Source organism: Ambystoma mexicanum, chromosome 11 (assembly GCF_040938575.1).
Source record: "Ambystoma mexicanum isolate Mex_15411 chromosome 11, UKY_AmexF1_1, whole genome shotgun sequence".
In the NCBI taxonomy this organism is placed as follows: Eukaryota; Metazoa; Chordata; class Amphibia; order Caudata; family Ambystomatidae; genus Ambystoma; species Ambystoma mexicanum.
Window position 1 is genome coordinate 1019629786 of NC_090934.1, and position 24431 is coordinate 1019654216.

At 44.1% G+C, this 24431-nt stretch overlaps 1 protein-coding gene across 2 annotated transcripts in view; it reads left to right on the top strand.

The window, feature by feature from the left end:
• ITGA11 (integrin subunit alpha 11) overlaps positions 1 to 24431 on the top strand; it is a 664683-nt gene that overhangs the window by 634652 nt on the left and 5600 nt on the right. For both annotated transcript variants that reach the window (XM_069624240.1, XM_069624241.1), the window contains 2 exons: positions 18311 to 18406; positions 23411 to 23524. In XM_069624240.1, the coding sequence (XP_069480341.1) occupies positions 18311 to 18406; positions 23411 to 23524 (210 nt within the window). The remainder of the gene's footprint in view (positions 1 to 18310; positions 18407 to 23410; positions 23525 to 24431) is intronic.

Below are 24431 nucleotides of genomic sequence, written 5' to 3' on the forward strand. Positions count from 1 at the left end.
TTTCTGGTTAACGTAGGTGGAGCCCTGATAGCTGGTAATGGCTGTGGTCTATTGGTGGAAAGCATGAATGACACGAGGTGGTGGTCGGTCCATGCTAGAGGTGAGATAGAGAGGATATTGGCTTGGCAATTGTAGTCTGCCACCCAAGTACTTGTGTAGAACTTTTGAGGTTACTGGACAGAATGGTGTTGATGTCATCCTCGAATGTTCCGCGAGGGCCTGGGGGGCGGTAGATCAAATGGATATTAAGGGTTTGAGCATTGGCGAGTGGAACTTTAACAGGTAGCAGTTCACCATGGTCCTTTCTCGTCGGCCTGCTATCACTGTTTCATCTTGTGCAGTGTCTCCAAACACTGTCTCCTCTCCTGTGATCTTTTCGGCTTCCACGGCCTAGTCTGCAATGAATACCTGCTCTTCTCAAGAGCCTGGTGCTTCTCTCCCACTCGGAAAGTGAATGAAGTTGGAAGAGCTTTCACCCGAAGTGGATAGTCCCTTCCTTAATCGCACATTTATATTAGCTATGTGGATAACACCCCTCGGCTTTCTTCTATATCCAGCAACAATTTATCGTATATGGAGCTCCCCAGAGCAGATAGCCCAATAAAATGGGCTCTAATTAAATATGCTTCCTCTGCAATAGTATCTTCATTGTGCACTTGTGCTGGAATCTCTCAAATAATGGGATTTAAGCACACGGTCTGCTGCAAGCAAACCGGTAGAGTTCCTGATCCATCTGACCCTCTTCCATCCACCCTAATGCACAACATTCACAGCAGTATGCATGCACACTCTACTGAAAGATCTTGCTTGCGGGCCACGTCTGACCACCCTATTGAAAACCTTAAGACTGGCAGAGAAATCATTCGTTGGGTCCCTGACTTTTTGGATTTGGATAACTATTGACAACACACTCAACTGGATTCCATTAAATGGATTTGTTGGAACACTCTTGGCTACCGTTCATTTTTGTGCACCCTCAGAGCACTGCTCTTATTGCATTTAGTGGAGTTTTTATTTTACAAGAAACCTGGTCCACCAATCCATTCATCATTGATGTTTACAATATCTTACATCGTCCTGCTAGTCGAGGAACCGAGGAATGCCCCGTGAGAGGCCTTGCAATTGGAGCCCAATCTACTTTCAATTTAAAACCTTTTTGTGATGACATTACCTCTCTTTATATCTTCTCTGTTATCTTTTCTGACTCAATATCTATAAACCTCCTGGGGGTTTAGTCACTAAAGAAATTCAGCTATCTATTAATAACATGCTCCACAATTGGATTTAATTTTTCCGAGTGATAACGTTGTTGTAGAAGGCGACTTAAGCACCTCCTTACTATTACCATCCATTCCACTGTCATTGAATGAAATATATTATGGCATGTGTTGGGCAACCAACTCCTCATCATCTGGGGGTGTCTCGGGATGGGACAAACTCCTCAGTATATTCGATCTCTTATGTCTGTATCACAAATCCAGTAGCACAAGAACGACACATTGTACGGAACGACATATTGTACGTGGACAAACAGCAAAAGCTCCTCTTGTTTGGATTATATTTTTGTGGACAGGAAATTTTGGGAATGCTGCGCCACTTTGTATACCTCATTTACTCTCCTTAGTGACCATCCTATAAACTCTCTCCCCTCAACATTACCCATTTCAACTCTCATATTACTGTAAATGTCCAGGGGAACCGCATTATTTGGAGCAGTAAGTACGTTTCAAACATCAATAACTTTGTGCGAGTAAACGAAACGTTTCTCTTACAGTGGTTGGCGACAAACAATTAGGACCTTTCTTCTCTGGTGCAACTCTTGAGGAACGTGCTGCACCCAGATCATCGCTATCTGTTGGTACCGTCCATAAACATAGCATATTTGACATAGCAATACATCACGCCAAGAAGATTCATCGAAAGAAATGTACCCTCATTAAGTGCAATTCTTTACACAAACTGAGTGAGAAAAAGAAACGTATCCCTTATGCGCATACACAATACAAGAACTGGCTCAGAAGCCATACAATTTTCATTTCCAACGCTGATTGGAAATTCCTTTTCGCCCTTCTCAGAAGTAACGGCAACAAGAAATTCTGGTCTATGGCCAGAAATGTTATCAATGGACAGTTCTTGCAGGAATTAAATCTGATCTGCGAATCAGTGTGAATTTTGGCTATTTCAGAGCTTTATTATGACTCTGTAAAACCATCTACTAAGTTTGTGCCTTATACCCCTTCCGCATTCCTCCTGTCTGTTTTCGATAAGAGATGGCATTCTCCTGAGATTTAAAGCCCTTAAATGTTCACGTGCCCCTGTCGCCGATTCCTTGGCTAGTATTGTGTTGAAGGGAAATTCCCAATGTTGGCCCTATGTACTAGAGCATCACTTTCATAATATCTTAATCAGTGGTGCTATATCGATGAGTTGGCGGAATAAACAATCCTTGTGCCATTTGTAAAAAAGGGCTGCCGTGCCAATCCTCATGACTATAGATTCTTGGCAATGTTAGACGTAAGGCAGAAGATCTTCGCAGCCATACATTTGAGAATACCTTCTCAATGGGTCTCAGACAAAGGGGTGCTTTCCCCTTTCCAAACTGGTTTTCGCAAAGGACACAGTACTTTGCATAATCTGTGTGCCCTTCATTTTCTTATAGCTGAATGTAAGAGCAAAGCAAAAAAGTAAACTTTTCCTTTGCCTTATAGATTTCACTAAGGCGTTCGATACTGTCTCCCGCCCAGTTCTCTGGACGAAATTAATAGACTGGGGAATAGACCCTCCTTTATTTTATTTCATCTCTGCCCTGTATTCTGATATGGCGGTGGTAGTGCACATCAATCAAGAGGGGGACATTTTGCAGGAAGTACCCACCAACATTGGCCTGAAACATGGCTGTGTTTTAGCTCCTTTACTTTGCAATCTATATGTGTTGCTCATATGGGCCCTGCCATTAACACTGCATGTTATTTTCTCCCCGCATTCGTAACTCCCCAGTAGCTTGGATATACCGACAATACTATTTTGTTGGACCAAACCCCTATTGGTCTGCAGCACTCGTCGATAGACGCCCTGTCTTCCTATGCCACAAAAAGCCATCTCAACGTTAATGTTGTAAAAACAAAAATGTTAATCATTGGTGGAAAATCAAAGACAATTAGGTATCGCTGACTGTTCAACAGTGTCCTCTTGGAATTTGTGGGCAGATATATCTTCCTGGGAGTCCCCATCGGCTCATCCCCTGTACCTTATTTCTACACTGATTTTATCTGACCTAAAATCCTAAAGAAATGGCTATATCTTAAGAAATTAATTAACAAAAAAGTTGGCTACAATATTGAGGGTCTCAAACTGATCTATCGGAGGAGTATTTTGCCTGAGATACTTTACAGCCTTGCAGTCTTGCTTGAATCCAAGTTGACCTGGGTGGGCAAGTTCGAAGTCAAACCCCATGCATTCTATGTTAGGAATACCTCAATCCATGCCAGTTGAGGCTCTTTGGTGTGAATTGGGACTCCCTTCTATCCATTCTTTATGGCTCTTTCAACACTGTACCGTTTCTTTCCTCCAGTTCCAGGTACACTAACAGGCTTACTGGCTACCCAATATTCCTAGGTATGTACTAATGCCTTTTTGCCCGAACTATGCTCCACTGCACTCAGTCACTTTGTGAACATTGAAATTGAGCATGAGGATTTGACTCAGGCCCCTAATCTTTTAGTAATCTTAAAGAACAAAACCAGAGATTTTGATACTAGGTCGAACATTGATTCTTTAGGCAAAAAGAATAATGACTTAAAAGAACTGCTTTCCTCTTTTCAATCAAGTATGATAGTTGATCCTTTTGATATTCTTATACATTTAAAAGTTAAAACCAAACCCGAAAAACTAACTTTTTCACTAGAGACTTCAAGTTCCATAATTACCTAAGTAATGGGATGAAGAAGAGTACTAAAAAGGTACAATTCTGCAGGAGTGGTCAGATTGTTAATTCGGATGACCCACACCTGAGGGAGACTGAGAGGCTTAAAGGGCCCCCTGAGGTGCTGGCCATTAGCAAGAGCAAGAGACACCACAAGAAGCAGAAGCAGTGTGATTTGTTCACGCAGCCGACGCGGAAGCTGGAGGAGGGACAAGACACCGGGACCATTGTTTGGCAGCAACCAGCTGCCGGTCCTGAGAGGGTCTGTAACCCCAGAAAACTGAAGTGCAGATGTCGCAGAGCGGGACGCATGCAAGAGAGAATCTTGCCCTCTTCCGACCTGTTCTGCAGAGACTGCACAGCGGGAAGTGAACGTGAGTGAAGCTCGCCTTCCCAGGAAGCTCTCTTCGGTGGCTGGCATGCACCAGAGGGCCTCGAGAGGGAAAGGAGCTCCTGTTGCAGGTAGCGCGGGCGACGGTGGACCAGAAGAACCAGTTTTTGATGGGTCGTGAGGAGCCACAGAAGCAGAAGTCCTGCGAGCAGCGAGGGGATCTGACGTGCACGCCTTACCCGGTGACTTCACAAGCTGGTAGTGACCCCAGAGCGCTACGTATCCGCTTGCGTGTTCAAGGCAGACGTTCATGAAGTAGGTAGCACTCGCGTATGAGTGAAAGTGGTCCTAAAAGTGATTTTAAATACCAAACTATTAAAAAGCAAAGAACGACACATTTAACAAAACCAAACTTTAAGTATGTGAGTTTGTAGAGTACTCAGCAACCCGATGGGGCAATATTATTAAGAACTAATGCATACAACCATTGTCCAAGCCAAGAGAGACTAAAATTAAGGTAATTCAAATCCAAGAGATATTGCCAAAGGAAAAGGGGGGCTAATGAAAGGTCTTTAAGTTGTGAAACCTGTTGCCTATACTTTGTACAGCATATAGCGAAAGCTGGTATAAACTCACAATGCCAAAGCCAAGGGAGAAATAGAATAAAACAATATCCTTTTTAGTATTTGGTTACTTGTGCAGTGGGAAACAAGAGTGACAAAATGGCTGCCTTTCTGGAAATGTTTATCCAGAAGTAGAGGAGCATTATTTGCAGAGGAGTACTAAAGAGCATCAATTTGAATCTTGTTTTACCTGAAGAGATGTTAAAGGCTTGAATCTGCAAAATGATGAATATTGTGAAGCTGTTGTGTACCTCCTGTGAGTTGATCTTAACTACCAAAACACTTGTTGTTGTGAAATGCTGTTCGGACAGGGGAGTATCCCTGGATGGCAACTCTTTGAAGGAGTAGGCATAGCATGGGAGTGAACCAGGTTTGAACTGAGCTATTAATCCTGGCATGGAAGTAAACCAGGTAGAAATTGATGAAGTGCTAGAAAGTGATCCTGACAAAGACAATTAATGTTGCTTGTGGTGCTGGCGAAAGAACTTTGTAAAACTGCTGTAAAGGATTTACATTTCTTTAGAACTCCTCAATTGTGGCAAACCATCCTGACCAAGACAATTATTGTTGCTATTGATGAACTGAGAAAACATTCTTTATTTGAAGAGGAAACATCTTCTGCTTGTCCAAGGAATATAAAGAACCTTCTGTTTTCTTTGTTGAATCACTGGAGTGTTAGAACTTTCTATTGACCAATTGAAGTTGCAGAGAACTGTGTTGTTACTCTGTTGCATACCAGGATTTCCTTATTTCTTTTTGGAACTGTGGAACAGAATCCTGCTTAAATCTGGAGAAGAGGAATTCACCCAGGTTATGAGGACAGACTGTGAGCCTCATTACGAATCCGGCGGTAACCGAGGTGGTAAAACCGCCTGGTTACCACCGGACTCGTATTACCATTCCGCCTCTGTGATTCCCGAAATTACCGGGGCATTACAACCCCTGTGTCCTGGGAATTCTGGAGGCGGAATGGTGTAAATCCCCATTGAGTCCTGTGGGGCTCAATGGAAATGGGGATCATGGAAACACCGGCACCATCTCTTGATGGTGCCGGTGTTTCCTCGTCCGCCTGCAGGCGGGCGGTGGTAAACCCGCCAGGTCAGACTGGCGGGAACGCCATCTCCCGCCTGCAGGACTCAGGATCGGGCGGTCCGGAATTAACAGTGGCGGCGGGTTTACCGCCACTGTTATTTCCAGACCGCCCGACCTGTAATGAGGCCCTGTGTGTTAAATTACAAACTTAATCATTATACTATTGTTGTTGTCTTTGAACTGCCATGCATCACCTTATTTGTTTATTGTATGTATAAGTGTGAGGGACAGATATCCTTTGTTAGAGAGTTTCCTTTAGTTTATTTTAGCCAGGGAAATCCTCGTTACTCTAGGGATAGAGAGGCATTTAACAAACCTTTTCATTGAATAAAATGGCATTGGTTGAAAAACCTTCTCAAAGTTTTCCGCTTCACATTTCTACTCCTCATACAAGCCAGCAGAAGAGGGATCCACGTCTCCTGGGCCAATGGGGTATCACTAGAATCAGTTTCCCCCTTAATGCAGTATCTTCACGATCACCTTTGGCAGGAGAAAGATGAATAGACATTCATACAGCAGGAATTTGGGCCCCAATACAGTCAGAGCATCACACCCCATGCTTTTAAATCTGGAAATTCCCTGCGATCCCAAACTTCTGACAAATGAGAGAAACTCTTGTCTAGAATAGATGTAGCTCAAGGGAGGATAGAAACGGCCCCATGAGCATGTCTGCCGCAACATTCAGATTTCCTGGTATGTAAATTTCTCTCAGAGAAATGATGTTCTTTTCTCCCCAATTGAACACGTGTTCAGTCAGTTGATGCAACTTGTGTACCCCCTGTCTGTTAACTTAAGCTTTGGCACTTACATTGTTCCATGCATGTTAGTATTGAAAAAGGTTCTCAAGTTGGATATCATCACTTCTAAGGGTGGGCATTTTCCCTGAGCATTATGGTTTTCCAATGGTGTCCACCAATCTAAATGGCTGGCATGAGTCATTATTATCATGTCATGTGATGGTTTCAAGGATTCTGCCTTTCTCGGATATCGGGAATCAATAACCATTGTAGATGCATTCTGTTACTACGTTTGCAAGAATTAATGCTTCATAGTTTTCAATGTGTGGGTACTAGTGCTCCAACACATGGTTTATGACATATTTGAGGTGATATCAGGTTCATGATACAAGCAATGTGATGACTACCATCTCGCCGTGAACGTTTAGCCAGTTTTGTGCGGTAGCCTGCTCCTAACAAAGCAAGTCTCGTTACATTGTTTCAGTTTCACGTTCAAGGCGAGATGGTAGTCATCACATTGCTTGTATCATGAACCTCGTATCGCCTCAAATATGTCATAACCATTGTAGAACGCATTCTGTTACTACTTTTGCAGGAATTAATGCTTCATAGTTTTCAATGTGTGGGTACTAGTGCTCCGACACATGGTTTATGACATATTTGAGGTGATATCAGGTTCATGATACAAGCAATGTGATGACTACCATCTCGCCGTGAACGTTTAGCCAGTTTCGTGCGGTAGCCCGCTCTTAACAAAGCAAGTCTCGTTACATTGTTTCAGTTTCACCACTCCTCTTGTGGCCACAAACACCACCATACATTTGCTGCAATTGTCACTCTAGTAAACTGTAGTATTACTGTCTTGACTATGGCGGAAGACGACATGGCCCGAGGGAATCATCAGGCAGGCAAGTGGACTCCTCCCTGAAGATAGGCTGTACATGTTCCAACCTGACACCGAGAACAGGAATATTTCGGGTATACACAGCAAAAGAAATTCTGAAGGACCTCCAAGCCATGGTCAATAAGATGAGAAAAGAGCTGGACTGTAGAAACACATTTTCATGTTGAACAGCCGATACAGCTGCTCTCTAACCTATCAATGGTCTCCCATACCACTGCAGCCCTCACTGGGTGTGCCATAACAGCAACCAGATGGCCAATTTACATAAAGGACTGGCATGCTGATGCATCCCAGAAGAGTGTTGTATTGCACATGCCTTTACTAAGCAACTAGCTGTTAGGGCAAACACGAGGTTCAGCAGCGTAAAAGTCATATGACAACCTGATGGCGTTCCCCTGCACTGGGATGAAGCAATCAAAGGAGTATCCAGCAGGACAAGCAGTTAAACACCATTGTTCATGAATTTACCTGATCTTCCGGTTTCCATTTGTCTGCTGCTGGCTCACCTGCGGTGCTTCAATACGCTCCATCGAAGCATACAGGATTTTAGCCCGCTCCATGGAAATTCTGCCATAGTGTTTTCCCATCCTATGTGGTGATTCTGTGCCCGCAGAGGCTTTGCATAGCCATTGGCTACTCCCGACTTGTACTGTTCACCAGGCAAGTCATCTTCAGCATGTTGGCACACCCAGTTGCTGATGTGCAGCTAGTCCTTTAACAGAATAAAACAGGGGGGGCGCTTGGTTGCTTGTTCTATAATAATTAGGGTTTTCCGTTTTCATTGTTTACGGGTTTCCTGTTCTGGTGGTGTTTTTCCAGAGTTTTCAACATATTTCAATATCTGTGCTTATCAGCACTTGCCCATCGCTTCCGTCAAACAAATCAAGGACAACTGTGTTTTTCAAGTATAGACAAAAATATATCTTTGATGGCTGCATGTATATTAGTCAGGATTCTTTTGAAGCAAAAACACAATTATGGTCATGCAGACCTTTTTATATCCTTGCATTCCTGATTAGAAGTCCTGATTTTATAATGAAAAAGGAAAACTACACATACAAAAATGCAAAGAATCGACTAAAGCTTTTATGGGCTCCAGTTTCCTGACAATGGGAAAGATAAGAGCTGAAATTAATTTTGCAGTAAACCCTGAAATAAATCATAGCGCATAGGAGAGGAAGGGGAAGGTACATTGAGGGGAAGTGGGGTGGACAGGTGTGTTATGCTCACCTGGTCTCTGCGGAGGCGTTCGGGCATGGTTGCAGCCCTCCCTGAACTTGAATCACCCCCTTCAGGCCTCTCTCTCAGTAGAAAAGCTGTGAGCGGTGGTACGTGGTGATACTGCTCCTGCATGGAGATAAGAGTGTGTGAGTGCGCCAATCTGTGATTGTTGTACCTCTCGAACCCTTCACCCCAAAGTACGGTTTCTGTGAGCATACGCCGGCCGATAAAGCTGACCTGTGAATTATGGAAGATAAGTTCTCCGTCCTGCTACTTCTGGCAGGGGTGCGTCAAATGGGATCTAGTTCCTTCACTGATCCCTGATAAGGATTAGTCCAGTCCAGCTGCAACTATGCTTCTCCTTATGATTGGTAAGTCTTTCTTGAGCTCTTGCGATGCTGTTCGTTCTGTTTAATGTCTTTATATGTTGCTCCTATTTATGCCTGCAATAATGTCTCTCTTCTATTTTCTTCCCTTAGATGGAAATGCGGCCTCAATGCAGCTACGAGACGCGGCCGGATGGAAGATGGATGCTACCGCAATGTTCAACAGCAGGTAAGTGATGGTTTAAGGAAAGCACGAAGTATGGCAAGGCGCAACCTTAAACTGACTGTTTTTTCGATGGCTAACCTTGTCTTCTGTTTTTCCTTGCAGGCGCTGCTGTCGACGATGGAGCGTGTTGTGCTGCCGTGCCAAGATGAAGATTTTGGCATTCCGGAAACTGTAAAGATGAATACTTGGTTCGCCGAAAAGATGTACAGGTAAGAATAACTTCCCCCAGTTGGTAAGTATGCTGGCAGGAAGCAGGATGTCCAGGAAGCAGGATCTTCAAAGGTAAGTCTGACTTCAGGCGCCGTTGAGCGTTATGCTGCTTGCAAGTGCAGAATAACGTGAAGCGTCTGTCTTGAGGATCGGGCAGCTTATATAGCTGAGATCGTCGGCACGCTCATTAGGGCCGGCTTACCAGCCACACCCTGCCACTCCTAGAGAGTGAGCACATGCAAAGGCAATCCATTAGCAGCCACATCCAAGAATACACTTGGGGCTGCTTAATGGATCGAATGTTCAAGGTTAATGCATCCTGCTTAATGGATGGAATGTTCAAGGTTCATGCATCTGAAGTGCTATGTCCATAATAAAAGCCTTTGGTGTTAAAGGGATGTTCTTGTTTACTTTTGTTCATGAGCCTGGTGCCAAAGGCACCAGGACAGTGTCCACCCAGGTCTCCTGTGCATGCGACCCCTGCATGCCTGTGCCCCTGACTTCATGACCATGACAGCACTCCCCCTCAAGGCCCCACTCAAGGGTGGTTCTCCTCCCGGTCCTGGTTTGGTGGGATTATTGCGATGGAACTGTCTAATTAAACGCGGAGCATGGACGTGTTCACTGGGTTCCCAAGTTTGGTCTTGAGGTCTGTAACCTTTCCAGTCAATTAAGTAATACAATTTTGATCGAACCACCTTGGAGCCCAGGATGGATTGGACTTCATATTCTGGTTCTCCATCTATTATTTCGGGCTCTGGCGGAGAACTAAGCAATGTTTTGGACTTCATTGGTTTGAGGAGAGAGACATGAAATACGGGGCAAATTTTCATGTGAGATGGTAACTCCAATTTCATGGCGACAGAATTTATTATGGATTTTATAGTATAGGGGCCCAGGTATCTTGGGTGAAAAGCTCTTGGCCCCTTCAGGGGAATATATTTGGATGCTAATCATACCTTTTCTACAATATGCTAGGTGGGAGCTTCCTTCCTATGTCGATCAGCAAACAGTTTTTGTCTTTCCTTAGCCTTGGTCAGATGCTCTGTCGCCTCCTTAAGAACCTGAGTGATGGTTTTTTTATGGCTGGCATTTCCAGGGTATCGGGTGGATCAAATACTAATGTCCTCGGATGTCTTCCGTGCACAGTGTAGAATGGAGTTTGCCCTGTGCTTGTGTGAACTGAGTTGTTGTATGCATACTCCGCTATCCAGAGTATATTTTTCCAGGAATCCTCGGACTGTTCCAATATACACCTGAGATATTTCTCTAATGTTTGGTTGGTTTGTTCAGTTTGCCCATCAGTTTGAGAGTGATGGCTTGTGGAAAACCAGAGATCGATTTTGGCAATCATACAACACTTTCTCCAAAAGGCAGAAACAAATTGCGTTCTACGATCAGATACTAATATTGACGGAAATCCATGCAATCAAACAATTTGCTCTAGGAACACAGAAGCGAGAGTTGACGCAGTTGGGAGTCCCTTCAGATGGATGAAATTGGCCATTTTGGAGAATAAATCCACAACACCTAATACGGTGTGTATCCATTGCAGGGTGGAAGATCCGTGATGAAGTCCATCGACAGGGTATGCCAAGGTGCTGGCAGTACTGTTAGGGGATGTAGTAAGCCAGCGGGGTTCTGTTTCTGAGACTTGTGTTGTGCACAGACCCTGCAAGTTTCAATAAATTGGGCGATGTCATTTCCCCAGGTTGGCCACCAGTAATTTTGTTTTATCTTAGCCTGAGTTTTGGCTATTCCTGGGTGTCCTTCCACTAATGAATCGTGGTAATTTGTGATGATTTGCTTTTGCAGTTCTTGGTCTTGAACATATAATTGTCCTTGGAAATATGGTAGATTGTCTTCGATGGTGTACTGGTCACCTTTTAACAGCCATTCCTGTTGTGTTGATTGATCCATCGGGGATTGCAAACTGGTTCTTTGGTCATCCACACACATGGTGGCAGCTATTCTGGTTTGAATCCTTTCCTCAGGAATTATGGCCACGGGGTTGGATGCTGTAAAAGCCTCTTTTTCTTCACTTATGTGTGATAGAGTGTCTGCTTTCCCATTGCGTACTCCAGGTCTATAAGTGATAATGCAATCATATTCCGCGAAAAATAGAGCCCAACGAAGTTGACGCGAGGATTGTGCTTTGGCGGTTTTCAAGTATAGCAAGTTACGGTGGTACGTGATGACAGTGACCATATGTCTCGCCCCAAGAAGGTAATGTCTCCAGGCCTTGAATGCTGCTTTAATTGCCAGTAATTCCTTATCTGTGATTGCATAGTTTAACTCGGGCTGCAAATTTGCGGGACCAGAATGCGACAGGGTGTAGTTGTCCTGTTTCAGGGTCTCGTTGTGACAATACTGCTCCCATGGCTATTTTCTAAGCATCTGTCTCAACTATGTAAGGGTCTGGTCGTGGGTGTCGAAGGACTGGTGCTGTAGTGAAAGCTAGTTTCAACTTCTGGAAAGCTTCTTCATCTTCTGTCGACCAATGGAACTTTTGATTTTTCTTTAACAAGGAGGTAATTGGATGTACAATTTGTGAAAACCCAGGTATAAACCGACAGTAAAAGTTGGCGAATCCGAGTACGCTCTGCACTCCTTTCGTGGATGTTGGTGAGGGCCATTGGAGGATTGCATCCACCTTTCGTGTATCCATATGTACGCCTTGTGGTGTGAGCATGAAACCGAGAAACTCGACCTCGGTTATATGGAAAAAACATTTTTCCAAATTGGCATACAATTGGTGTTGTCAAAGCTTCTCTAAGACTGCCCGGACATGGCCTACATGTTCTTCCATGGAATTTGAGTAGATGAGAATGTTGTCAATGTAAACAAGAGTGCAAACGTCCAGTAGTTCACAGAGTACATCATTCATAAAGAATTGGAACGCCGCAGGGGCATTGCATAGCCCGAAGGGCATTACCTGCTATTCAAAGAGGCCGTACTTCGTGCGGAAGGCTGTTTTCCACTCGTCTCCCTCTTTTACTCTTACAAGATGGTATGCTCCTCTTAAATCCAGTTCTGTGTAGATTTGAGCATGTTTCACTTGGTCCGGGAGCTCTGGTATAAGTGGTAAAGGATATCAATTATTCACTGTGATCTGATTGATGGCTCTATAGTCGATGCAAGTTCTTAAATCCCCCTCCTTTTTAGGCACGAAGAATAAGGGCGAGGAGGCAGGTGACTTGGACGGCCGAATGAAACAGTTCGCCAGGTGCTGATCCAGGTAAGTTCTAAGATGCTGATTTTCCTGTTCTGTCAGAGCGTAAATTTGGCTGCAAGGGATCTGGGCTCCGGGTACAAGATCTATTTGACAATCATAGGGTCTGTGCGGGGGCAGAACGTCGGCTTGCTCTTTTTTGAAGACATCCTGGTAATCTTGGTATTCAAGCGGTAAGGAGCGGATGAGGCCCAAAACGATTCCTTTCTTCGGTTTCAGATTGATGTCATCTTTTTTGTAACATGTGTCGGCACAGTCATGAGGAAATGTCAGAACTCGTTTTCGGCAGTCGATCCTAGGATTGTGGGTCTCAGCCAGGGCATTCCCAATATCATCTGGAACTGAGGAGCACCGTTGAGATCGAAAGTAATTTCCTCTTGATGCCCGTCCTGACACAGAAGCTTGACTTTCGCTGCGTATTGTGTCACCGGGCCGGATGATAGCTGAGAACCATCCACAGCAGTGACATTTTCTGATTTCTGCTTCTGTCGGAAAGGAAAGGCTATTCAGAGAGCCAAATCTTGGTCAATGTAGTTACCCACAGCTCCACAATCAATATATGCCTCCAAGGCATGTATTTTTGATGGTTGCTTGTGATTCACCAAAAGCACTGGAAGGACTAGATGTGATGTCTGTACGGATTCCTTTTTCATGCTCGACAAGCAGACCCCTACACTTGCCGGACATTGGCGTTTCCCAAGTTCTGTTCTTCTTCTTCATCAGTTTTGTCTGTTGCCCCAACCGTTTTCTTGGGTGGTTTTACAAGGCAGTCACGGAGGAAGTGACCTGCTTGTCCACAATATAAGCAAAGCTGTTGTTGTCTTCTTTTTTCCCTTTCAGCTTTGTTAAGGGGGTTTTGTAATCCACCAATTTTCATTGGCTCATACTGTTCATGTGGTTTAGTCTGATTCTCACGAAGTCGTACATAAACTGACTGTCCCTCTGATCTAGCTCGGTCCATTTTCCGATTCTGCAACCTATGATCGAGTTGCACCGTCAGGTCTATGTAGTCTGCACACCTCTCAGGGGGATTACCCACTTGCACCAACACATCCTTAAGTTCTCCACATAACCCTTGGTAAAAGAGTGTAGTCCTCTTCTCTTCTGGCCAGTTGATCTGGGCTATGATACGATTGAAGGTTGCAATATAGGTTAATAGATCTTGACTCCCTTGTCTGAGTGACAACAACTCGTTGTCCAGAGCTTGTGCTTGAGTATGACGGGCAAATATTTTCTCCATCTCATGCTGGAAATTCCCAAAGTTCCGGAGTAAAGGGTCATCTTCATTTACCAAAGGTATAGACCAGTCCACCACACTACCTCCTAAATACGAGAGTGAAAACGCCACTTTGGCTTGGTCATTAGGAAAGGCTCCTGGTCTGCACAAGAAATGAAGGCGACATTGTTTCATAAATACAGCAAACTTGTTTGGGTCACTGATGAAGCGTTCGTGAGGGGCTAGAGGCACTGCTCCTGGAAGAACCACCTGAACCAGTGTTGATTGTTGTGGTGTGGAAGAATGAGAAGAATGGGTCACTCCAGGCAGTGGAACCTGTCCTGCTTGTGCTTGTAGCATTTGTCTTGCCAATTTGTCAGTTCTTTCTCAAGTTACAATAAGATCCCTCATTAATGCATTGGTTTCCTGTCTTGAAGCATGTACTTCAGCCCATAATTCCCCTAGTAAGAGGGCTAACTGATCTGTTTCTGAAGTTTCCATAATGCCCAGGCAGAGAGTATTAGAGGCTTTGCATTCTGTTACGCTCACCTGGTCTCTGCGGAGGTGTTGGGGCATGGTTGCAGTCCTCCCTGAACTTGAATCACCCCCTTCAGGCCTCTCCCTCAGTAGAAAAACTGTGAGCGGTGGTACGTGGTGATACTGCTCCTGCGTGGAGATAAGAGTGTGTGGGAGCACCAATCTGTGATTGTTATACCTCTCGAACCCTTCACCCCAAAGTACGGTTTCTGTGAGTATACGCCGGCCCATAAAGCTCACCTGTGAATTATGGAAGATAAGCTCTCCGTCCTGCTACTTCTGGCAGGGGTGCGTTGAATGGGAGCTAGTTCCTTCACTGATCCCTGATAATGATTAGTCCAGTCCAGCTGTGACTATGCTTCTCCTTATGATTGGTAAGTCTTTCTTGAGCTTGTGTGATGCTGTTCATTCTGTTTAATGTCTTTATATGTTGCTCCTATTTATGTCCATATAAAGAAATGCCACTGAGAACAGCTACCCACCTACACACGTGCTAGGTGTGTCTAGTTGCAACAAGTGTTATCAATCATGTCAGTCAATGGATCCAGACAAGAAAAGATAGAGATAGACATATTTTAATTAGTGAATGAAAAACTCCAAACATTAAAAAAACAACAATGCATTTTGTTTACAAAGAACATAAAAATCTTTTGTAGAAATCAACATTTTTCAAATAACCAAAGCAACAACAGTCGCCATATTTAGACAGTGTTGTGAGGTTAGTAAAGGTGTGATATAGACATATTGCTTTTCCATATATCCTCAATTCTTATTGGCTAGTCCTTGGCCTCCTATTTATGTCCGCAATAATGTCTCTCTTCTGTTTTCTTCCCTTAGCTGGAAATGCGGCCTCAAAGCAGCTGTGAGAGGCGAGACGCGGCCGGATGCAAGATGGATGCTACCGCATTGTTCGACAGCAGGTAAGTGATGGTTTAAGGAAAGCGCGAAGTATGGCAAAGCGCAACCTTAAACTGACTGTTTTTCGATGTCTAACCTGTTTTTCCTTGCAGCCGCTGCTGTCGACGATGGAGCGTGTTGTGCTGCAGTGCCAAGGTGAAGATTTCGGCATTCTGGAAAATGTAAAGATGAATACTTGGTTCGCCGACGAATAGATTTACAGGTAAGAACAGCTTCCCCCAGTTGGTAAGTATGCTGGCAGGAAGCAGGATCTTCCAAGGTAAGTCTGACCTCAGGCGACGGTGAGCGTTACGCTGCTTGCAAGTGCAGAATAACGCAAAGCATCTGTCTTGAGGATTGGGGCAGCTTATATAGTTGAGATCGTGGACACACCCATTAGGGCCGGCTTACCAGCCACACCCTGCCACTCCTAGAGAGTGAGCATGTGCGAAGGCAATCCATTAGCAGCCACACCCAAGAATACACTTGGGGTTGCTTAATGGATGGAATGTTTAAGGTTAATGCATCCTGCTTAATGGATGGAATGTTCAAGGTTAATGCTTCTGAAGTGCTATGTCCATAATAAAAGCCTTTTGGTGTTAAATGGATGTTCTTGTTTACTTTTGTTCATGAGCCTGGTGCCAAAGGCATCAGGACAGTGTCCACCCAGGTCTCCTATGCATGCGACCCCTGCATACCTGTGCCCCTGACTTCATTTTCAAAGCTGCACGTAGGACCAAGAACTGAGCAACTACGCATCTCATCACACAGATTACAATGAAGCCCTGGATCAAAATAATAAATTGAAAAAAGAGCCTAAGATTTAACTCATTGAAAATAAATTGTCCTTTCCTTGGTCCATTTGTCTAATAGAATTTGAACTAGTGTTTGATAGAGGCTCACCGAAATATAAAGCACCACTCAGATGTTCTCCAACAAGCCGCTAACTGATGTTTTCAGTAGCTTCGGGAATCCAATTATTAACTCCAAATTGCTATTATTTTAAAATAAATTGTGCATACAATAAATAATTATTGTGGGGCGCATATCAATATGCTCCCCACAATAATTGCTCCATGCTCGCCATATCACATGACTTATTTTAGTTTGGATAATATTCAGAATAAAAATGTCCAATCCAATGGATTTTCAATTTAATGTAATGTAAAGTGGTATTATATAGCACCCTTCTGCCAATAAGGTTGACCTCGGTGCACATGGAATCCATGTGTAGCTAGGTCAGCACTGCCATTGAGTGGACATTTGCAGACTTTTTGGGATAAACGCCCAAGAAGGGAAAATTATTTCTGAGGGGGGGGGGGCAGAACTTGGATTACATCAGATTGTAATGGATTCCAAAATGCCTAATTATAGGTTGATGAGGGGTGACCTACAGGGGAGCTAATGCAAAAAGGGGGAAGGGTCAAAATCTTAGGAAAGGTTCTGACATTTGCAGAGAATACCGCCTAATATGAGGAATGTGGCAGGGGAAAGGTGATGAAAGATAATATGATATTAACTATAGTGTTGTGACTGTGACACTATAATGTATGCATATATATTATCTATTAAGAACTGTTTGATTCATTACAGTGGCCTTCTCCGGGAAAATGAATAGGGGAAGACCCCTGATTGCCAGTGGAACAGTGGCAAATTATACCATGTTTTCCAATAAAAGGAACATAACATTGCTTAAATGCGACAGGACACAAAGGAAAAAACATATAAATCATCTTCAAAGTTCACTAGCTGTTATTGACATGGCATTAGATCAGGTGCCACTTTGATTATGCTTTTAATTATTGCACAGGATTTGAAGTTTTCATAAATCCAGAATTGAGATCCATTTATCGTCACTCGGCAAACAATTCAAGCCAATATTGACAGATTTTAACCATTTTGTTCCCTGACATGCACCACCATCATTACTGTAAAACAGACTTTACAATCCGCAGAAAGGCAGTCTTTACCTTGCACTGTTTCCTTTTTTTCTAGGAACCAGTAAATCCATTTCATGCATAGATAAAGAATTGGCCAAGATTTGATAGAAACAGAATCTGTAGTGTTAAAATACTCTGTACATTGGGTTTTGGTACCTAAGATGTCACTGCACTGATTTGAGTCATTGGTGATTAGGTTCTGGTGGATAAGGAAAGAGAAGACTTATGTGGGAAAACATGCTGTGGGTCCCATTCTCATATTACTGGAGGGTTGTACCTTTCTGGTTGAAGTAGAAGATAGAGGGTGATGTCTAATGTACACAGAGACTCTCCACAAGCTCTAGTGACAGGGAGCAGGGGCAAAATAATCTTAGTTCTGTTCTAGGCAGCTCTACAGAATGACAGCATACCACTTTTACTCCCAAAAACATAGGCAAATATTCCCTATAAAAAAATAGGGAGCAGAACTACTCGCAAAAAATACGAAGTCAGCACAACCTAATCCACTGAGTAACTCTGAGTACAATGCATGTTTTAATTTGTGATTAAGTAAGGATTGTATAATGATATATGTTGTAGAGTTCAAATATATTTGTGTGACCTAAAAATGTCCCCATTGTGAATGGGAATTATCTTTTCACTCCATAAAGCAATCGTTTTACTCACAACCTCAGTAAAATAACCCCACTTTAAGATCTTATCTGGTATATTTAAGGTGGAGGTGGGGAAACAGAATTGAGCATTATGGGGTTTTAAAGTTGACTAGAATTCATTGAGGAGTCCAATGTATTTGGATATTGCAAACTTATTATTTATGTCTTTCTTTGGTGACTTGTGCCTGTTGCATTATGTTCTATTAGTTGTTCAACTCTCTGAATGCTTCTATGTCTTTGCAGCTGAAGTTCAAGTCGCTAAAACTGATCATAAACGCTGCCCTGCTACGTAAATTTCACAGTCCCTTCATATTTCAAGAAGAAGATCCAAGTCGCCAGGTAGAGTTTGCTCCCTCTTAACTTTCTTCTCCATACTCTTCGCTTCCTCACACTAATCTCTCATCTCTCTCTGCTCATTGGCCATCTTTTCTTTCTTGGCTAATCAAGCAAAAATAATCTCCCTGCACCAGAATACAGGTGCCAGTTATTATCAGACCATGCCTCACTTCTCAGTCTCTCGTGCCCCTCTTCTCTATGCCCAACACCCCATTCCAGGAAAGTGACATGGTAATAGGGTGACCAGACGTCCGGGCTTTCCCAGGACAGTCCCGGGAAATTGCCCTCAAGTCCCGGTGTCCCAGAAGTTTTTTAATTTTACAAAGGGTGGGTGGCTAGGGTCCCAGTTTTTCCCGGATCCAATTTTGAAATCCCGAAATTGGGTCCCGGCGCAACTCTTCCTGTGCGAAAGGGAGCGCTCTCCTCCAATCAGAGGAGTGTGCCTCTGAGCACACACCCTCCCCACCCCTGCAACAGGCCATCAACACGGAAGTAGGACTACCGTTTTGTTTGTATTTACTTTAGTCATACTTCTATGTCTATGGCATGTCCCCCTTTTTTTTTTAAACTGGTCACCCTAAATGATAATAATCTTTCTACAGCTATTAAGGATTGGAACCAGGGATGTGAGTAAGTACAATGTATAGAGGAAACCCAAAATGGCAACACTGGACAACAGCTAAGAAAGGTTATTTTCTTTTAACTGGAAAAAACGGAGGCATTGCCAGAGTGGGATGCAACCTCACAGAATGATGAGCTCACTGATAGACCTGGATAGGACTACTTCTGACTGAACTAGGTTTGATGAAAGGTTATTAGCAAACCTGTAAAGTACTGTTCTGGTATTGCATTCCACAGTGGGCTTCATGATGCGTTGCATCATTTCCAAGGTTATTTGGCAGAATTAGTTCCCCACTAGACATTTCACAGATACATATTTTGTGATTAAATGACTTCATCATCACATTGACTTCCAGGTGCCATTCCAGGTACTCGTCATGGGCGGACTGGCCTATAGGGAACTCTGGAGATTTCCCCCTCTTGTGTGGCATTTCCTAATTTTCGCATAGGAAAAGCATTGTGCTTGCTGAAAATGTGTCATGGTGGGCCACTTTGAAAATAATTTCCAGGGCCTCTTTTGGTCCCAAGTAAGTATTTCCAGGTCCTATTTTAGTTCCCAGTCCACCCCTGGTACTCGTATCCCCATACTAAGGTACCACGCCCAAAAATCCCAAAACACAACTTCCAAGATCGACCTCTTAGTGAGAAGAAACAACTGGACAGTAATTACCTATGGATCTGGAGAGGCCAGTGCAAAATCCCCATGTTTGTCCCTAGGATCATGAAAGACATTAGAGAACCTGTCCCTTACTCAGATTACCTGGACTTTGTCCACAGACTGTGAAGAGAAGGATTATATCTCCCACAATTCCCCTTTTGCATGAAATGAACACCTGGACCAGATTATAAAGGGACACATGTGTTAGGTTTGGCCCATAAAGATGACATGGAAGGCCGAAATACCCACAAGGAACTGTTCAACCCCTACAGAGGACCTTCATGGGAAACTTGCATCGCTTTCCCAGTTGAAACTCAGAGGGGCAGAAGGAAGCTCAGCCCTTCTCTGCAGTGAATCCAATGGTTACAACCACCCAACCGAGCCACAAACAAAAGAAGGGATTGGTCCGCCTCCCCACCCTCAAGGGGAAGGCTCAGAACTAAGCAACATCAAATTCCTAAGAAGAACCTTCCAGCAGCAGACCCGCAAAAAGAACAGCAATTGCCACCCATTCAAGAGAGAATATTCTGGACTTTGGACTGCCATTTTAAATAAGTTCCCAGAGGCACAGGTCTACATGGTCTCCATGCCACTGAGCAGGATCTGACCGGTTATGTGACTGCCAGCTGCAGAGTGGGGAATCCGTATAATTGACCGGGAAAAAAAACAAATGGTAGATTCGTTCGAATTACGGCTGTACGAAAATAACGTACAGTCAAACATTTCAAACACATCTACCATTCCGTACCGTTGTAGTGAACAAGGGGAGCTGGGGTGTCCCCCACACCCTTGTTCGTTACAATGGCTTTGGGGGCTGCAGGGGTTCCCCCCACTAAGTAAAAAAAAGGTTTGGGAAAAAAAGGACCCTGCAGTACAGGTTCCCATGCACGTAAGAGAAGGGAACTGGCTCCACAGAGGGATAGAGGAGTCGGCGGCACACATCGACATGTGCCGTGAAAAGGTAAGTAAGAGGTGGAGGGAGTGCAGGTTACCAGAAATGTTCAGGGGAGTGAAAACCCAAAGTCATTTTCGTTCAAATGCCTTTCTGTTTTTTCTCCCTCAGACATTTCTGATTCGGTAAAATCATGGACATTGCCAGAGTGGGGGTTTGAAGAAGGAGTATCCTCAGGAAGGGGTGCGGAAGAGCACAGTAAGAGAGTAGGAGAAAGCTAAAGGAGGATAAGAAGGAGAACTGAGGAGATTGACTGTTGCAGAGGGGAGGTAGGAGGATGAGTAGTGTGTTAAGAAGAAGTTTGGAGGATAAGTGGATGAGAAGGTTGTAAGGAGGAATGTATTCATGAGGCGGTTAGAAGAAACATAAGGGGAGAGACAGAGGAGAGTATCAAGGAGAGGGTAGGAAGAAGAGTTGAGGAGGAGGAAATTAAGACAGAACGGGTTGTAGATGGAGAAAAACCAAGAAGTAGTAAAGAGAGCAAATTGCATTTTCAGTGAAATTGATGTGACAGGAGGTTGGGTGGAAGAACGAACATGTGGTGGAGCGTCAAGGAGGTGGTAAGGAGAAAACAATGCAAGATAAAGAGTTGAAGAGGCCCCCATAGTAAAAAGACCAGTTCAACTCATCAAGGAAGAAGAAGATGACATGGTTTTGGGGACTAGAGCCAGGACCCTAAGAGAGGGAGGTGTCAGGGAGGAGCATAACAAGTCTATGAAGAAGCTCTGTTGGCCAGCCTCCCTGAGTAAGATGTTGTTACACTGCCTGCTCCTGCCACTTCCCCAGGCACACAGAGAAGCCAAGACCCAGGTGAGGGCCTCTGCCATCAGACTGGAATGACAAGCTGAATATACAGATTGTGGATCTGGGAAGATTCAGTGGAGAGTAAGCAACGGAGAAGGGAGAATATCTATAAAAGGGACCCCGGAACTGTTTGAGCCCCAGAGACTTTTTGTTTGAAGCCCAGAGACCTTTGATTGCACACATAGACTACGATCCAAGGAAAAAGACATCCTGTAACATCCTGTAGAGTGTTGAGCAGGGCAGTTGTCATGGCCCCGAGGACGACACACCCGTACGGCATCGCAGGTCTGCTTGGAATTTGCCATGGCAACTCCAGTACAGGCAATAGCCTACAAGTCCCAGAATTCTTTGTGCCATATAAATCACGACACTTTCTTGAGTCCGCATTTACGGAAGTAAATACTCATGACTTCCAACTAAACCCTGCTACTCAATGTGGTTTGCGCACTAACAAGCAGCGTTTCAATTCGGATAAGCATTTCCTGCTTGTTTTCTCTTCTCTACCCGGCAATTGGACTCTTGCTTTCATCTTCTGCTTTCTGGCTTGGTTTTCCCTCTTCTGCTGTGACTGATTGGTTCTCTGTCTAGCCGGCTTCTGGATTCCTGCAACTGGCTCCCAGGAAGTGGCTTGGAACTTCCTTTTGGCTTTGACGTTTGTTTGGTCTTTCTCCCTATGTTCGTTATCCCTCCTGGATTATCACCTAGGACTTTTCTTGCTTGTGGAACTCTGACTCCTTGGATTTGCTCCCTTGTTTTTTTAATAGCTTTGACATCTAACTTCCTCTTCCCTTATTTTACGCTTTGCTCTCCGTCCTTGTGCCGTTCGGGTCAGGTCCCTCCTTATATCTTCTTTTCCCTTTTTGGGGGAAAGTGTCACCTGGGCTCTGGACTTCCTACCTTTTGTTTCTCCTTGCTTTATGCAGCTTTGCTTGAACAGGTAAGAGCGAACCCAAGGCGAGAGGTGGGGGTTAATAATTGTGTGTATAGAGAACCTCATGTAACTCTGTCCCTTTTTGCCGTGCAGCTTGAGCTGGTCCATCCCGGGCTTCCTGGGCCCTTCAGCTCGCATCCTCTCCAGGGTGGTCGGTCAAAATCTCGAAAACAAAATCTCGAATGACAAAAAGCCCGAAACAAAAATCTCGAAAAAAAAAATATCGCATTTTTTATTTATTTATTTATATATGTTTTTGGGGTCAGGTAAGTAAAAAAAGGGGTAAAATAAAAAAAAAATGAAAAAAGGGGGGTTGGGGGGAACCCCCCCATTTTGGAAAAAAACACATTGAAAAAAAATTCGATATTTTTTTTTCGGTCTTTTGTATTCGAGATTTTTTTTTTCGAGATTTTGTTTTCGAGATTTTGACTATAAACCCCTCTCCAGAGGCCGTTTAATAAGTCTGTATGGCGGATTAGGGAGGAAGGTCTGCCACCTCCCAGTAGCCTTCAACATCGTTTTGACAGAAATCACCAGCACCCCACCATCCTGACATCTTAAATAAACCACTTCTAAATAATTGGGCATGTCGTGTCCTTTCTAGCGCTTATTACTTTTTGGAATACATTACGTTCTGGCAAATTTGAGAGACCCAAATTTGGTCTCTCAAAGAGGGGGATCCTGTTTGGAGACCCTAAGGAAATCACGTATAATCACTAATCCACATCTATGTTCCAAAGAAAAAGCAGAACCAATTAACCCCTTAAGTGCCAAGGACGAGTATGCTCGTCCTTTATGCATAGACTTGCATAATAGCATAGCACTTAATTAAATAAGATATGAGACAGGCATGGCCAATACGTTATCTGTGCTGCTTTCTGATGCTTTGCTGTCCTATCAGCCAATCCTTTGCTTTCTCTATAGACCAGTTCAAAATCGCACTGTCCCGTTGAGTTGTAATCACAGGCCGCGAGTTCAAATGCTGCATCCGATTTGTTTTCTGAAAAGATGACTGGGTTTGTGCCTGTGTACTCCTTCCAGGTGGTATTTGAACTTTCCAAGCACGAGGACTTTGAAATCCCCATCTGGATCGTCATCGGCAGCACATTAGGAGGGCTCCTGCTCCTGGCACTATTAGTCCTGGCACTTTGGAAGGTAAGGGGAGCTTGTGGTCGCCAGTTTGGGAGTTGTCTTGGTGCCTCCCGAGCTATCATGAGGTAGGGGCAGGTATAAATCACGTATTTGTACTCTGCAAGCAGGCTGGTTTAGAGTAGGTGACCTGTTTTAAAACATTCTAGAATGTTCTTTAAGTAGCTGCATTAGTTTGCTATCGAATATGGTCACGCATAATCATGCCCACCCTAAGCACACGAGGGCCGTCGCCACTCACACACCATGTCCCCCACACCTACCACAGCCCTGCGTACATTCTCCATAGATAGCACTCGTGTCCACATGCCGACCAAAGCCCCACCACATGTATGTTTTCAACCCCACATACCTGCACTAGATTCACACACCAACCCCATCCACGCACATACCTGCTACAACCATATATGCGTCACAATCCCCACAGGTTCTTCTGCTCGGTACACTTTACTCGGCCTCAAATGTCTGTTCCTATCCCACCCATCTACCCAGGTGCTGCACACTTACCTCAGTCAATCACATCTACCACAGTCCCCACAGACCTACTGTAACGCGGCAAGCGATGGCGTCACCGTCATTTATGAAGTAATGGAAAAGCCCATGATTTATGAATAGTGTGACTGCTGAACTTGTGTAACTCTTAGCCATATAGCCCCCTTCTCTATTGCTGCAAAGTGCACGATGTGGAGTCCTGCTGGACTCGAGTGAGTGAATCCCAGAGACATGGAAACTCTCCCAGCCGGAACACAATTGCTTCATCGGGGTGATTTGTGTTGAAGTGACTGTCCTCTGCCAACAACATGGCTTCCCAGAGCTGAAATATTAGTTCCGCCAGGAGAAGACTGGAGTGGTTGTCTCCTATGATGTCATGTAGCATAGTTCTGTGGCCAATCGGAGTTTGGCCACCACAATG